This window comes from Gracilinanus agilis, chromosome 4, assembly GCF_016433145.1.
Source record: "Gracilinanus agilis isolate LMUSP501 chromosome 4, AgileGrace, whole genome shotgun sequence".
NCBI classification, from domain to species: Eukaryota; Metazoa; Chordata; class Mammalia; order Didelphimorphia; family Didelphidae; genus Gracilinanus; species Gracilinanus agilis.
Window position 1 is genome coordinate 86520626 of NC_058133.1, and position 16544 is coordinate 86537169.

At 34.5% G+C, this 16544-nt stretch overlaps 1 protein-coding gene across 1 annotated transcript; it reads right to left on the reverse strand.

The window, feature by feature from the left end:
• Nucleotides 1-12523: 12523 nt before the first annotated feature.
• LOC123246829 (WW domain-containing transcription regulator protein 1-like) lies at nucleotides 12524-13750 on the reverse strand. Its single transcript, XM_044675617.1, is given in 1 exon segment — nucleotides 12524-13750. A coding segment is annotated over 1 exon segment (1227 nt).
• Nucleotides 13751-16544: the final 2794 nt, after the last annotated feature.

Genomic DNA, 16544 nt, shown 5'->3' on the forward strand with positions numbered 1-16544 from the left:
CAACCAAAATCAGAAGGGAAACAACAAACGGAGGAAAAAAAAACTTTATAACAAAAACTCTGACAGAGGTCTAATTAGTCCAATATACAAGGATCTAAATCAATTATATAAAAAAATCAAACCATTCCCCAATTGATAAACACACAAGAGATTTGAATAGGCAGTTTTCAGATAAAGAAATCAAAAGTATCAATAAGCACATGAGAAAGTGTTCTAAATCTCTAATAATTAGAGAAATGCAAATCAAAACAACTCTGAGGTATCACCTCACACCTAACAGATTGGCTAAAATGACAGCAGGGGAGAGTAATTAGTGCTGGAGGGGATGTGGCAAAATTGGGACATTAATGCATTGCTGGTGGAGTTGTGAATTGACCCAATCATTCTGGACAGCAATTTGGAATTATGCCCAAAGATCAATAAAAGAATGCCTGCCCTTTGATCCAGCAATACTATTGCTGGGATTGTAACCCAAAGAGGTCATAGACAAACAGACTTGTACAAAAATATTTATAGCTGCTCTCTTTGTGGTGGCAAAAAACTGGAAAATGATGGTATGCTCTTCCATTGGGGAATGGCTGAACAAATTGTGGTATATGTTGGTGATGGAATACTATTGTGCTCAAAGGAATAATAAACTGGAGGCATTCCATGTGAACTGGAAAGACCTCCAGGAATTGATGCAGAGTGAAAAGAGCAGAGTCAGAAGAACATTGTACACAGAGACTGATACACTGTAGTAAAATTGAATGTAATGGATGTCTGTACTAGCAGCATTGCAATGACCCAGGACAATTCTGAGTTATTTATGGAAAAGAATGTTACCCACATTCAGAGGAAGAACTAGAGGAGAGGGAACACAGAAGAAAAACAACTGCTTGAACACTTGGGTTGATAAGGACATGACTGGGGATGTAGACCCGAAAGGACCACACTAATGCAACTATCAAAATATGTAATTAAGTCTTGATTGATGACACATGTTAAAACCAGTGGAAATGAGAGTTAGCTATGGGGAGGGGGTGAAGGGGGTGAAGGGGAAAGTAAAAACATGAATCATGTATCCATTGAAAATTTTTCTATAAATAAAAAAAATTAATAATAGTTTCCTTTCTAAAAAAAAAGTTAGAGATAGAATTTTTCCATAAAGGAGTATAATCTCTTAAGGCTATTTGAAAATGTAATGATATAATATCTATAAGGCATTTAGCATAATATGTAGCCCATATTAGTGCTTTATCAATATTTATTTCCATCTATGCCTCTTACCTCCCTCCCTTCCTCCCTTCTTTCTTTTCTGACATTTTCTTTATTTTAAAATTTTAATTTTGATTTTTATTTATTATTATGCCATAATTATATATTAATTAATTAAATTTTTTTATTTATTATTAAATTTAAATTTAAAATATTGTGTTTGTTACATTAAAGTTCCTAAGTAAGGATAGAACATTTTCAAAAATAAGAAGGGACGAAAACAAAATTTAATATACCACTTCTTTGACATAGTTTGAGGATTCCTTGACTTTGAAACATAATAGTTTAATTTCTGTAGCAATATTTAAAGTAATCTAAAATATGCTACTCTGGGTACAAATAACTTTCTACAAAATCCTCTTTGGATATGAGGAACCAGCTTGAAATAATACAAGTGCTGAAAGTAATTATGAATTCAATAAGTCATTTAATGCAGGAGATTGATGAATTATATACTGACAGTTGTTAGAAATTTTTAATGACAAAAATTCAAATTTATGCAATTATGTATATTGACTATGTAGATTGATATTCTAGATATAGCATCTTTTCTTAAGATTGTTACACTTAATTGATTAAAAATGAAATAAATATATTAATTAATAATAAATAATAATTTTTAAAAGTACTAATTATGCAATTTTTTCCAATCCAATATAAGGATTAAATTAAGGAGTTTGACAAAGTGAGGAGAGCAGTTTAACAGAAACTTGGTTTAATTAGAGAAAAAAGTACAGATAGAAATATAGGAAAGAAGAAAGAGAGATTGTTAATCTTACACCCTATAAATATACCTAAAATTCCTAATAACTACCTAAAATTTCCTAACTGTCTTCTGAGGACAATTTCTTCTGCCTGGCATGCCAGGCATATCTACTCTACTCTAACTATAAATTATTCACTAACTACTTAATTCCCTAAAATAATAGCCACCACTCACTCACTCCTTCAATCAGTTTTCTATAGCAGCCCAACTGTCAGTAGCTAACTACCAGCAATCCTTGCCTCAGAGACAGATCTCCTGCTCTCCAGAGATCCCAGAGGAAAAAGACCCTCAACTGTCAGTTACTGTTTACTTATTTCCTCACTGACCAATTGTTCCCCCTGACTTTCTGTTGGAGGGCCCACTACTTCCTCTCCTCAGGTCTCCCTAGTAATGGAATCTTCAGCTCTGGCTCACTGATTCTTGTCAGTTCTGATCTACTTAAAAATCTTGCTCTCTAGCCTCTTAAGGAGACAGAGGTAGAGATTAAGAAAATCCCTTTAACTCCTTCGTCCTTTTCCAATATACTGGTTATTCCAACTTCTCTGAGGCTGTCCATATTTGTTTCAGACTTAGTTTGAACATTGGATCAACTTTAGTCCTGCAATAGCTAGAACCCCTTGGCTCCAAGAATCCATCAGTCTCAGAAAAGCAAGGATTATAGGCCACCATCAAAACAATGCACGTATCTATGTAGATGTCAAAATTTGTAGTTATTATTAGAATGAATTTTCAAATAATTCACCAAAAAAGTTTTGAGAGAATTTTATAAGACTCTGGTTAGAATATTCAGGCACGCACCAGGCTCTCAATCTACTGAGAAAGCTAGATCTTGATGGGTGAATCTGCAGTATCACTGTTACTTCTTTCATTATAGACTCAGAGTATAGGCAGAAAGCCCAAGGATATAGTTCAGATTAAGGTGAAATATTAACAGCAATGTGATTCACAGATACTGATGTGCTCTTATCTCTCCACATACACATTTAAAATTTCTCTATAATGTAGCATTAGACTGGAATGATGACTTCAGGGCTCTGGGCTGCAATGACTCAGAGAATATACTAGAGAGGCTTCATCACAAATCCTCTTAGGCTATTATGAAATGGGATATTTAATTCTGATAATAGATAGTATAATATATTGTGTAGTGCTTTAGACTGGGAATAAGTGTTCATGGTTTTAGTTTTTCTAATTTGGCTAAGAAAAGCCCTCCTGTGTCAGTACTATTTTTAATGGATATATTGAGAGTAAAAGTTCATAGGATCACGTATTTAGAACTATAAGAGACATGAGATATTATATCTCATATTGTGATTGATCTGGAGAAATTAAGTGATTTACAAAGTAATATAAGAAGTATTAGAGGCTTTGACTGAAACTCCTGCCTTCTTTTCATTGTACCATGCTATATTCCCCAATGTTGCCTCATTTGCTTCTTTTAAACTAATCCAACCCAAAATATGTTTATTAAATTCCTACTATGTTCAAGGCATTTTAATAACTAGTGGGGATTTAAAAGGAGGTAAAATATTGTTTTCTCCTCTACTCTGTCCTTTAAGTTACTTTGTGACTCATGCTTTCAGAAAAGGATGAAAGTATTCAAGGAAATACTTTCTGTTGTGAACAGAGAACTTTAAATATCTGAGTGAACCAACTGGAATGAAGCCTAAAGATTTTTAAAGGGAAACTGATCCATGACCATGGCATTATCTCCATAAATTATCACTGTACTCATAGAAGCAGTGTGGTATAGTTGAAAGAAAAATCAGGTTGGAATCTGAAGAATCTAGTATTTGATACTTGAATCTGAAACCTAGTAATGTGTGATTGAATAAAAGTCTTAGCTTCTACATGCTTTACTTTTCTCACCTGTCAAATGGGTGAAATAATGTATTTAAAACACTTTGGAAACTTAAATTTTTTAAAATGTTAACTATTATTATCAGAAGGTTCTGAAGTAGGACAAACTTTAGAACTACACCTAATGAAATTGCTTAATTTAGGAGATTAGAAAACTGACACATAATTAACTTAAGTGACTTGCTCAGGTTCATACCAACAATAAGTTATAGAAAAGTAAGAACGAGGAAAACTCTTAAATTGGAGTTAATGGACCAGTATTAATTCCAGGCTCAATCTTTAACTATTTGAATGATGCTAAGAAAGTCACTTAAAGACTCAGCTTCTTTATCTGTAATATGTTGGATTAAATAAATTCTGAGGTCTTTTTCAAGGCTGTGATCATAAAATTTCATAAATGTTTGTTGACAGCATTTATATATTATATTATACACTTTGAAATTATATTTGAAAAGAACAGACACCATTACAAAATATTTTATTGGATATTGTGAAATTATGAAGGCATTCATTGATGGAAAATAAATGTATTCATAAATGGCAGATGTACGTGTGTTTTAAAAAAATGAATCTTACTGCTATGACTTCATGGCAACTCCTTTTTCAAGTTACCATTTGTTTTGATTTTTTTAAATATTTAACAATATAATATGTAACATAATAACAATACCTATAATTTGTTATAAATATGTAGTAAATTAAAATAAATATGATTACCCAAGAGAAACAAATTTTCACATTAGCTGTATTCACAAATCTATGTTTCATCATTTTTTCCTCCTTTCCACTCCTCTCTAAGACTGCAAGTAATCTGATATAGGTTGTACATATATTATCACATAATATATGTTCATCATGTTATAATACCTGTTCATCATCTTGTGAAATAAGACACATATTGCTTATACTAGAGAAAACTTTATGTAGGAAAAAGTTAAAAATGAGGTGTTTCAATCTGCATTTTCTGCTACTTCTATGGTAGGTAGATAATTTTTGTTATGAGTCTCTTGGAGTAACAAATTACTCAGGACCTATCCTGTGGTTGAAATAAAGGAGTGAAAGGGAGATACATTCTGAATTGCACTTCTATAAGAAAACCAAATTGTGAAAATACCTTTTAATAGTGCAAATTGGCAACTTACCACAAATTACCATTTTAAAGGGTAGCCTGAGTAATTAAGATTTTAAGTGTTTTGTACAGGGACACATATGTAAAATAAGTCAAATGCAAAACTTGAACTCAAATATTACTTAATATGTTAGTTCTTACTTCTTTCTGAACCTTACTTTAAAAAAATAAATTATACCAAACATTTATTTTAAAATCAGGACTTTTATTCCTCTATAAACTTTAGCTGACAAAAATTATTTTTATTTTGTCCTATCTGTCCTTTGATCACTATCTGACTCATTATAACTTTTCACAGATAGAGGAGAAAACTAGTTCAATTCAAAAGCACATGAAGAAATAAATATAGATTCATAGATACATAAAGATATAAAAATAATATGAAATGATGTAAATACTCCCTTTTTTCTCTCTCCATATATATGTGTGTGTATATATGTACATAAAGATTTTGTAAGAGTCAAGACTATATTGAATATGTATAATGATAGCTAATCAGTCAATTGTCATTATAAATAACAAAGATGTGGTCTCACATAATTCATGGAACTTCACCCACATCTCCCATTTGCTAGTATTAATGTTGGTCTATCATTTTTAAAATTAACATTTTTCCTTGTTGCTGACTCTCTCCTTCAATTCTCCCAAAATTAATAATATTGAAATAAATTGTAATGTTTGTTTTCTTTCCCATAGATTTATCAAAACCTCACATATTAGTCTTTTCCATCAGAGTTTTTTCTTCTCTTCCTTTGGAAAAGAAAAATCAGTCCCTGGTTTAAGAAATACACTGGCACTACTTTTAAATGAAGGACAAAGTAAGCAGAAATATCTGTAATTGTTGCCGGGTTGGGCAAAATCAGATTTAATAAAAGTTCAAGTCATTCAGATCCCAAGAAACCTTATAATGTGCCTAATTTGGAAGACATCAGACTTTGTAGGAATTTTCTTTTTTAAATCACTAAGCAATTTTGAAAAATCACACTTCAATAGGAAAAAAAAATCTGAGCTCTGCACAATTTGAGAGCTTACAGATATTAAATAGAATTAAATTCATTACAGTGTGTTCATATTTAAATATTCATCCCATAGGGATTCTTCAATTTGTTCCATATTTCTTAATAACCTGTTGTCCACCAGCAGGTAATTGTTACCTGGACTGATAGCCAGGATTAATTAATGCCTTACACATGAAAAGTAAAATGACTGAGATATAATATTCTAACTGAATACTGATTGTTCATGAAAGATAAAGAAATCAATCCTATCATTCAGAAAAGAACATAAAAAAATTATCTGTATGCTTAGCATTGTAAGAATTAATTAGTTATTAATTAATTAATTACATTAATTAAAGAATATGTGTTCCTTAGCAGAAGGTTTTCCAGCTTAGGGAAAGAGTTTTAAAATTTACCTTAAGAGAGAGAAGAATGTTCAAGGGGTTCCTTAAGAAGAATTCCTAGAAATCCCTAGGAAAGGACGATTTGTAAATGGATCACTCTGGAGATTTTTCAGTGGGAGTAGGTGTCTAGGACTTTGGCTTTTTATCAATCTTTGAAGATTTTGGTGGTAGATAGCTTTGGTAAACATCTTTATATGTGAGAAGTTTGTGAGAGTAATTCAACTGAATAGAGTGAGTGGCTAAGGCTGTTCCTGGAACACCACAGAGGGCAGCAGAAAGCAGTGTCCATGAAACCTGTCAGGAGTTGAATCTCTAAGGCTGGACAGAGAGTTATCTTCAATTTGTCAATCTAATATATAAGTGAAGAAGTTTAAGGAGATTTATAAATAGAATAGCTCAGTAAATTAGAGCTATATTAATTACATAGTAAGGGAGTCAAGTTAGGCTTGATTTTTCATCAGACATGAAGAAATCTTGTGAGGAACAAAGAGGCTTGGGTTTTAGTTTGAAATCTTAGTTTTAGGGTAATATATCTCCTAATCAATTTATACTTCATTATCCTGTCCCTGATACTTCTCATAGTTATTAATAAATAGGTTTTGTAGTCATCTGTCTCCAGTCAGTTTCATCTACCACTAGAATCAGCCAGGCCCTAACAGCTTCAGTGGAATCTATACCACCTAATCAATATCAACTGACAACCAACTGATCATAATCAATATCAAGATCAAGTATAATCATAATAGCATTAAATTAACATATTATCATGATTAATGTGATATAAAAGAAATCTCATAGCTCTTACTTTAGGCAATAGGATTTAACTGTCTATGGATCTGTTGTGTCACATTCTCTACTTATTGTTTCAGATTTTATATTTGGTTTTGAAATGGAGTATTATCTGACACAAACAATAGTGCGTATATTTGTATGTGTGTACATTGAAGTTTTGTTTTTTATCTCCAGCTTTTGGATTCCCATGTCTGGAACTGAGTCTTGCTAATTCTTTTCTTTTTGGCATCACTTTTTTTTTAAACAATAAAGACCAGAAAATTGTTATAACATTTATTAGTTAATCTACTGTGAGTGCTGAGGGGTTAAATGATTTATGAAGGGCAATGCATTCAGTATATCAGAGGCAAGACTATAATATCATGTCTACTATGAAGGTAGATTTCTATTCTCTAATTTATTTATTTATTTAGGCAGAGAGCTACCTCCCTTGACTGTCAGGTCTCCCTATATAATAAAAATATTACCAATTTGTTATAGATAAAATTCCATTGTGATATTATGAATCAATGATTTGAACAATATCAAAATGAGAAGCTTTTATGCTAGATCAAGGAGAGAACATTTACATGTACAAAAAATGCTCAACTTCTTCAGTGATAACATTTCTGTCTGGAAAATAGCATGAAAAGGAAAGACATGCAAATGTTGATATATTAAGCTTGTAGATATTCAATAGGGGATTAGTTTCCCATGGCTACCAAAAGGGTAATCTCCCTAGAGAGTGATGATAATACACTTTTCTGTATAAAATTCTTTATAACAAAATATTAATCTTAATATTATATACTTTTCATAACATACTTCCAATGAAATAAACCATACAACACAATACACAAAATAAAATTTGTAACATGTAAAACATTTTTCTCACTAGTAATTCTCTAGAATCTGTGGCCTTTTATACTGACATCTCAAAAAGTCCTCAAAATATTGATTTCAGATAATATTTACTTTTATTAATGTGTTAACATGAAATCTACAGTACCATAACTATTGTACTGCAAATAAAATTCATTAAAATCAAACATTTTGTTGAATCTTACCTTCCACTGCATCAGATGGAAGTGTGAGAGTGATGTATTACATACTATACGGCTATATATACCTTTCTCCTTTGACTGTCCCTGAAAACCAAGGAAGAGAATGCTGAGATTTTAGTCCATGTTGTTGGAAGATATTGAGACTGGTCTTCTCACCATCTCCAATACTTTGTCCTCCATGGATGGTGGATGGTGTGAGAAAAAATGTTGGATGCATTAGTTTAAAATAATCCAACAAGTATATTTGCTTCTTGTACCATTTGAGATCCTTAAAGATCTTCTGACTGTTACATGATATAGATATTCTGGCACTTATTTTCTTACTAAGCCACATAAATGTACTTTGAGTTCAAAGGATTTGCTATACTTTGGGGGCATAATTGCAATGCAAAACTTGAATTTTATTTGTAAACTAATTTTTATTTTTGTGTTGGTAGTTCCACACATTCTCAACTATATTCAGTAGTGAAAAGTGAGAATCACAATGTACGGTAGTTTGTGAATCAACTGGTATCCTTCTAGGTCAGTGATTCCCAAAGTGAGCGCTAACACCCCCTGGTGGGTGCTGCAGAGATCCGGGAAGAGTGGTGATGACCATAGGTGCATTTGTCTTTCCTATTAATTGCTATTAAAATTTTAAAAAAAAAATAATTTCCATGGGGCTAAGTAATTTTTTTTTCTGGAAAGGGGACAGTAGGCCAAAAAAGTTTGGGACCCACTGTTCTAGGTGCTTTATACAACTTATTCACTTTACCTTTGTAACATCCCCAAGAATAATTGTTTATTAACAGATGAATGTGTCTGCTAAGAAATAATGGATATTTGACCAATTTCCTAAATGAAAGACCCTAAGTGAGCCTTGACTCTTTCCTTTAAAGGGAGGTGTGTCCTCTTCCTGATTGACCTGACAGTCAAGGGAGGTAAGACTTTGTCTAAATAAATAAAATGCAATTATATCCATTCCCCAGCAACATGGCTGGCTTGCCATATTTTCAAATGGGTCAAAGTTCAACATACCTAATCAGCCCTATCTTTAATCTTTTCAAGGATTTACCAAAAGACAGAAGGTCCCACTTCAGTTTGAGAGCTTGAGAAAGGAAGAGTTGGGAATACCCTTAGTAGGGAAGCAGGTTATTTTAGCTTGACACATTGATTTTTATTACTATCATTCATTATATTTAATTTATTTATTATTATTAATTCAATTATTCATTATTCAATTAATCCCCTTATTCTACATTTAGAAGATTGAGATTACATTAAGGATCTTATCTTATATATATAAACAATAGATGATAATGCTTTTTCAAACACATGGCTTCTTTGCTTAAGCTTGATGAGTACATAAACAGATTTAATCAAAAAATATTTTACTCTTCTAGTATAACAAAAGATAAATTATTCCACTTCAGATCAAATAAGTTATCACTATTGTGGTACAAAACATGCACAAATAGATTAGATATTATACTCACATATACTAGTGCTCCTTGATCTTCTTCCAAATCCTTGTGTAATCTGCTTGTATTACAGAATATATGCTTTACATTAGTATTGGTCTTCTAAAAAATATTTTAACCCAAAGCAACAAAAGTTTCTATTATAACTATTAAATTGTGGAATTATACATTGGTTTGACATGTGCTCAGATTTTTGTCTAATTATTTGACTCTTCCAATCACATTCTGAGATATTCCAGAGACTTTAAGTAATTAATGAGAGATAACAAGTCCTAATACTCATCTATTTAGTTCCTGGGATATCAAGAGAATAACAATGTCAGTTTCAATAGCCTTGATTTTATGAACCTTAAACCTAAATTTTATGAACTTTAGATGCATTTTAGGTGTCATCTAATATATAAGAATATAATATTGTGTCCATATACTTCCTCAATCACCTATTATAGATTATAGAGAGTTGATATAAAAGGGAAAAGAAGGACATGTCTAGAGAAAATCTCTTGCCATTATGTCAATTTCAGGCAATAGTTATAAAGATAGCCAATTACATTAACAAAAAATTCCATCATGCACATTCAGAATCTGCTGGGTGAGTATATTTTCCATTCAAAAAAGAAATTTTATTCTAAGGAAATCGGTTCAGGAAAGGCTTATGTCTGCCTAGGCCAAAAAGTCAACCCCCTGCCCCAACTTTTACCTTGAGACAGAACTCCACCTGAGGATTACAGTTATCACCCACATAAGACAACTGGGAGTAGGAATTATTGCCTTAATAGCACATCCAAATTGATGAGCATACCTGGAGCCTTTCTTCCCATGCTTTTCCTCTAGATTTTGAGTAGTATCCTGGCAACAAATTGTGTTTATTTCTTTTTTACCAACTTAAATATATAGCAACTCTTCATCAGAAGTTTGACAGCTTTGTGATATTTTTTTTGTCTTTGCAAGGAAGGAAAGAAGAAATTAAAGAAAAGAAAAAAAGGAAATGAAATAATTACACAAACACCCTTGATCCTCATATCCTTTCTGATTCTCTTCCCATCCTTCAGATTCTATCATAACTCCTAGGTGGCAGGCAGCTGGGTAATTCAGTGAATTAAGAGCCAGGCCTAGAGACAGGAGGTTCTAGGTTTAAATATTGTCTCAGCACTTCCTAGCTGTGTGACCCTGGGAAAGTTACTTATCCACTTTACTAGCCGTTACCATTTTTCTGCCTTAGAACCAATACATAGTATTGATTCTAAGGTAGAAGGTAAGGGTTTAAAAAAAAAAAAAACCAAAGTACTAGGTGATACAGTGGAGAAAATTTGGAACTTGGAGTTAGGAAAACTCAAGTTTGAATCTGACCTTAGCTACATGACTTTAGATGACTATACTTCTAGTCTGATTCATCAATAAATAGGAATCATAAGAGTACCTACATCCCAATTTTGTGGTGAGAATCAAATGACATTTGTGAAGTCCTTTGCAAAATTTAAAATGCTCCATAATTTATTATTATTATTGTTATTAATGAATTTGAGTGAATACTAAATAATAAATAGTTTGAAAGTAGTTTATAATCAGTGAATCTTAAATTATTGGAGGAAATAATCATATTATTGTAATAAACATGCATTGGAATTGGAAGAATATAAAATTTGAGCTATGAAAAGTCCATTTCTGTTGAATTGCAGAAAAATAAATAATTATAATGTTTATCTTATACTGAAAGTAATTCTAAATAAATCAAAATATTCCTAATGACAATGCAATTTATTTATAAAGATTTATGTGTTGCTTCAGACAGCACTAATATAGTATTATTTTTTTATTTAAATCAATAGAAAACTGTCGTGTTCATAGATTTCATAGGATCTATGTAACTTAAGTAACTTTTCTCTCATATTTATCATAAAAGGAAATTGTAAACGTATCCTTATGAAATAATACTATTAACCAGATAATGCCAAAATAGTATTTGTTTTGAAATGTCTTTTTTTAAATCTAAGTTGCATTTTATTATAATTGTATGTTTTTTCATTCCACTGGCTTATTTTTCTCGTGGTGGTGGTGCTTAGTACTGATCTGGTCTCTTTTTACGGCATCTTTAGAATAAAGTGGTTACTAGACAAATCTGCTACTTTTGAATTTGGAATTGTTCATTTTCTGGAACCCAAACAGTAATACACTGGGGAATAAACAATAACAGTATTGTCTGTGCCTCTGAAAATATAGAATAATAATTATTATTATCATAGCCAGCATGGATTCAAAGCTACTCAACATTCCATACAGTATTACTTGACTAACAATACAAGGATTTCTTTAAAGCTCAAGTTAAATAGCATTTTATTTTTTATTTTTGTAAAGCACTTGGTACTACTGTCATAAATATAGCTGCTGACCTTTACTTTGGGTCTAATCTGGTACAGGGATGCTGGCTGAAGCTGTCACATCAGACATAGTGGCCAACTCTTTGCTTTTTTTTTTCCCCTTGTTTATCAGCTTATAATTTAAACTAACACCCACAAGCATCTTCAAGGGCCAATGAAAAGGAAGAAGAGAGGAAAAAATTTCTGCCTGCTCTCTCCTCAGCCAGGATGTTGTAGCAAACAGATACGATTAAAAAATAAAGTGAAAATGTACACTTTTATATTTATACTTTAAACTTAAGTTATTGTCAATAAGATCCAGACAACAATTTCAACTGACCACACGGATGTAAAGATGGTTGGAAATCTCGAGTTCTTTCTGGGCTCCACCTCTTTTCCAAAGAAGAGGAGAAGATGATGGAGGATGGAGGGGGGAGGTCAAAGCCAAGAGTGGGGATTACAGCCAGGTCAGAAAAGGCTCGCTTTTGGTAAGGACAGACTCCACATCATTGAAGATTGGAATCAGGTCCTCTGACTCCAGAGTCCCGAGATCAACATTTGTTCCAGGAAGACCGTCAAGGATGTCGGGAAAACGGATCTGCTGGGCATTTAGATTCATCGGTGTCTGCGCTACATTTTCCCCTGTGTCCATCTCATCGACATTTCCAAGGAAATCTTCAGGAGTCTTTGGTATGCTGTAGCATCCTAAACTGAGGCCACTGTCGGTGCTCTGTTCCCTGGAATGGTATGGCCCGCCATTGAGAAAAGGATCCGAACTGTTATTTGTTATTGGTCTTATTTCCTGGACCATGGCAGGTGTATTCCCAGCAGCTTGAACAGAGGCCATTGTCTCTGATTCCATGGGAAGTTGTTGACACAAAGCAGCTTCCTGTCTCAGGAGTTCCTCCTGGAGCATCCGGATTCTTTCTCTTTCCATTTGGATCCGCTGGAGCCCTAGTTTCTGTTGCTGCTGCTGCTGGGTGGTCAAGGCATTGGGCAAACTCATCAAGCCAGCCTGTGGGTTTGGGGTTGGATGGTTCTGCTGGGACAGAGTAGTATTGGATGTCATCTGCTGCTGGTGCTGGTGGTTCATCACGAGGTTGGGCTGAGACATTGCCATGGATCTCTGGGGCCCTGGGGTCGAGATTGTCGAAGGTTGGAGAGGCATGTGGTTCAAAGGTTGAGTCATCATCTTCCAAGGGTCTTGCCATGTGGTGATTTTTTCTATGTGATTTAGAAAGTACTGCTGGCCAGTGGCAGTGAAGGTCATCTCCCAGCCTGGAGGCAGGGGCAGCTCATACATCACGTCGTAGGACTGCTGGTGGAGGTGCGCGTGCTGCTGCGTGACGCTGGCAGCTGCCCGGGCCCCAGTACCCAGCTGCAGTGAGGCGGGCAACGAGTGACATCAAATATGCTGGGCACCCCCGGCTACAATGCCGCCACCGCCGCCGCTCAGCCAGGTGGGGTGGCTGCCAGATGAATCTGTGCTGGACTGACTGGAGTGTGAGCCAGAGTCTGGCTCCTTGAAGAAGGACTCCAGCAGGATTTTCTTCTTCCAAGAGCTCGGTTTGGGGTTCATCACCGAGTTGAAGAGCGCTTCAAGATCGGTGTCGAGGTCCTGGGTGACATGGATGACTTGCTGTCCTGGGGGCGGCAGAAGAGTGGGGATGGAAGCTGGATTCATCGTGTGCCTCCTGATCTCACACTCAGTCCTGTTTTGAAATGTCTTTGAATCTTTCTTCTCTTCATTTAATATCTAAAATTGTTTTGCTAAATAATAAAAATTAAATCATTTAGCATTTTATTATATCTTATCTCATTAGAAAATATATGATTTAAAAAAGCAAAATTTTAATGTAAAGACTTTTTTTTTGCTATAATCAGTTTTAGAAGCATTGTTAGCTTAGATTTTATGCAAAGACCATTTCCCACATCTTTCCTCAAGTATCTTCAATTTTTACCATGAATTCCCTTTTAATCTTTCTTGTATGACTTTTTAGAACTGAAAAAAGATAATATTGGGAATGGGGAATAGTAATGAACTGGGACACCCTCACACCTCACAAGATAAGAACAGACAGAGGAACACAGGTAAACCAAATAGGGATGTGAGGTTTGAGAATGGCAGTTGGCCAGTAACTGCCAACCTGCCAACCAGGGAAAATCAATGAAGTGGGTTCTTTTTAACTAAGAAGAGACAATAAGTGCTAATGAACTGGGTTCATTTGTCATAACTGAGGGAAGCAGGAAGAAGGGTATTTCTATTCTAAAGAATAGCCTAATAGTTTAACTAACTAGATTTCTAATTAAGTTGCTCTCTAACTAAACTAGGAGGGGCTGAAGAGGGGTTCTCACAGTACAGGTTCAGAGATGTTCCAAGCTGGTCAAAGATGTTACAGGACAAGTTTAAAAGCAGCCAGTTACTCCAAAGCAGACTCCAGGGAGTAAGGAAGACTGATCTGCTGTCCACCAAAAAATTACATAGGCCACGATGTTTCCTGCAGTCATCAAAACAGTATTGTACTGGCTAAGAGATAGAAGGGAGGATCGGTGGAATAGACTTGGGGTAAATGACATAAACAAGACAGTGTATGATAAACTCAAAGAGCCCAACTTTTGGAACATGAATCCACTATTTGACAAAAACTGCTGGGAAATTTGGAAAACAATATGGGACAGATTAGCTTTAGATCAACATCTCACACCCTACACCAAGATAAATCCAGAATGGGTGAATGACTTGAATATAAAGAGGGAAACTATAAATAAGTTAAGTGAACATAGAGTAGTTTACTTGTCAGATCTCTGGGAAAGGAAAGATTTTAAAACCAAGCAAGAGCTAGAGAAAATTGCAAAATGTAAATTAAATGGTTTTGTTATATTAAACTAAAAAGCTTTTGTACAAACAAAAACAATGCAGCCAAAATCAGAAGGGAAACAACAAATTGGGAAAAATATTTATAACAAAAAACTCTGACAGGGGTCTAATTACTCAAATATACAAGGAGTTAAATCAATTGTATAAAAAAATCAAGCCGTTCCCCAATTGATAAATGGGCAAGAGACATGAATAGGCAATTTTCAGGTAAAGAAATCAAAAGTATCAATAAGCACATGAGAAAGTGTTCTAAATTTCTAATAATTAGAGAAATGCAAATCAAAACAACTCTGAAGTATCGCCTCACACCTAGCAGATTGGCTAAAATGACAGCAGGGGAGAGTAATTAGTGCTGGAGGGGATGTGGCAATACTGGGACATTAATGCATTGCTGGTGGAGTTGTGAACTGATCCAACCATTCTGGCTGGCAATTTGGAACTATGCCCAAAGGGCTATAAAAAATGCCTGCCCTTTGATGCAGCCATAACATTGTTGGGTTTGTACCCCAAAGAGATCATAGATAAACAGACTTGTATGAAAATATTCATAGCTGCTCTTTTTTTGGTGGCAAAAAACTGGAAAAGGAGGGGATGCCCTTCAGTTGGGGAATGGTTGAACAAATTGTGGTATATGCTGGTGATGGAATACTATTGTGCTCAAAGTAATAATAAACTAGAGGAATTCCAGGTGAACTGGAAGGACCTCCAGGAATTGATGCAGAGCAAAAGGAGCAGAGCCAGAAGAACACTGTACACAGAGACTGATATACTATGGTAAAATAGAATGTAATGGACTTCTGTACCAGCAGCAATGACAATTCTGAGGGACTTAAGGTAAAGAATGCTACCCACATTCAGAGGAAGAACTGCAGGAGAGGAAACATAGAAGAAAAACAACTGCTGGAACACATGGGGTTGAGGTGGACATGATTGGGGATGTAGACTGGAAATGACCACACCAATGCAACTAACGACAATTTGGAAATAGGTCTTGATCAATGACACATGTTAAAACCAGTGGAAATGTGCATCGGCCATGGGTGGGGAGAGTGCGAGGGGTGAAGGGGAAAGGAGGAGCATGAATCATGTAACCATATTAAAAATGAATATTAATAAATGTTAAAAAAGAATATTCTTCTCAGTGGTATCCCCACACTGACCACTCCTTGGGTATTTGGAAAAAGCTGGACCACACAGCCACATAATACCTCTTTTCTCCACCTTGGTCAAACTCCCACACCTTACATAATCCCGGCTCCATTCCATTACAGAACTCTTAGGTCTTTAGAGTCAACCTGGCATCCTGAGTGCTACTGCTTAATCTCCCTATTACAGAGCATAAGAAGCAACTTTAAGGCTATATACTGTGAATGTGAAATCCCATACCCCCATGATTCTGTAATATTTTATAAGACTTCATATATGTATATACAACTCTGTTACTGACCTTCCCCCTCCATGAAATAAACCTTTGGACCTATTCAATTCTGGTGAGCTGTACTTTCTCATTTTGATCTGTCCAGGCAATACTCTGAGTTAATGGCCATTTTAACTTAGAGCTAAATTGAGACCAGGAAAGGAGGTACTGGGCTGTGCTCTC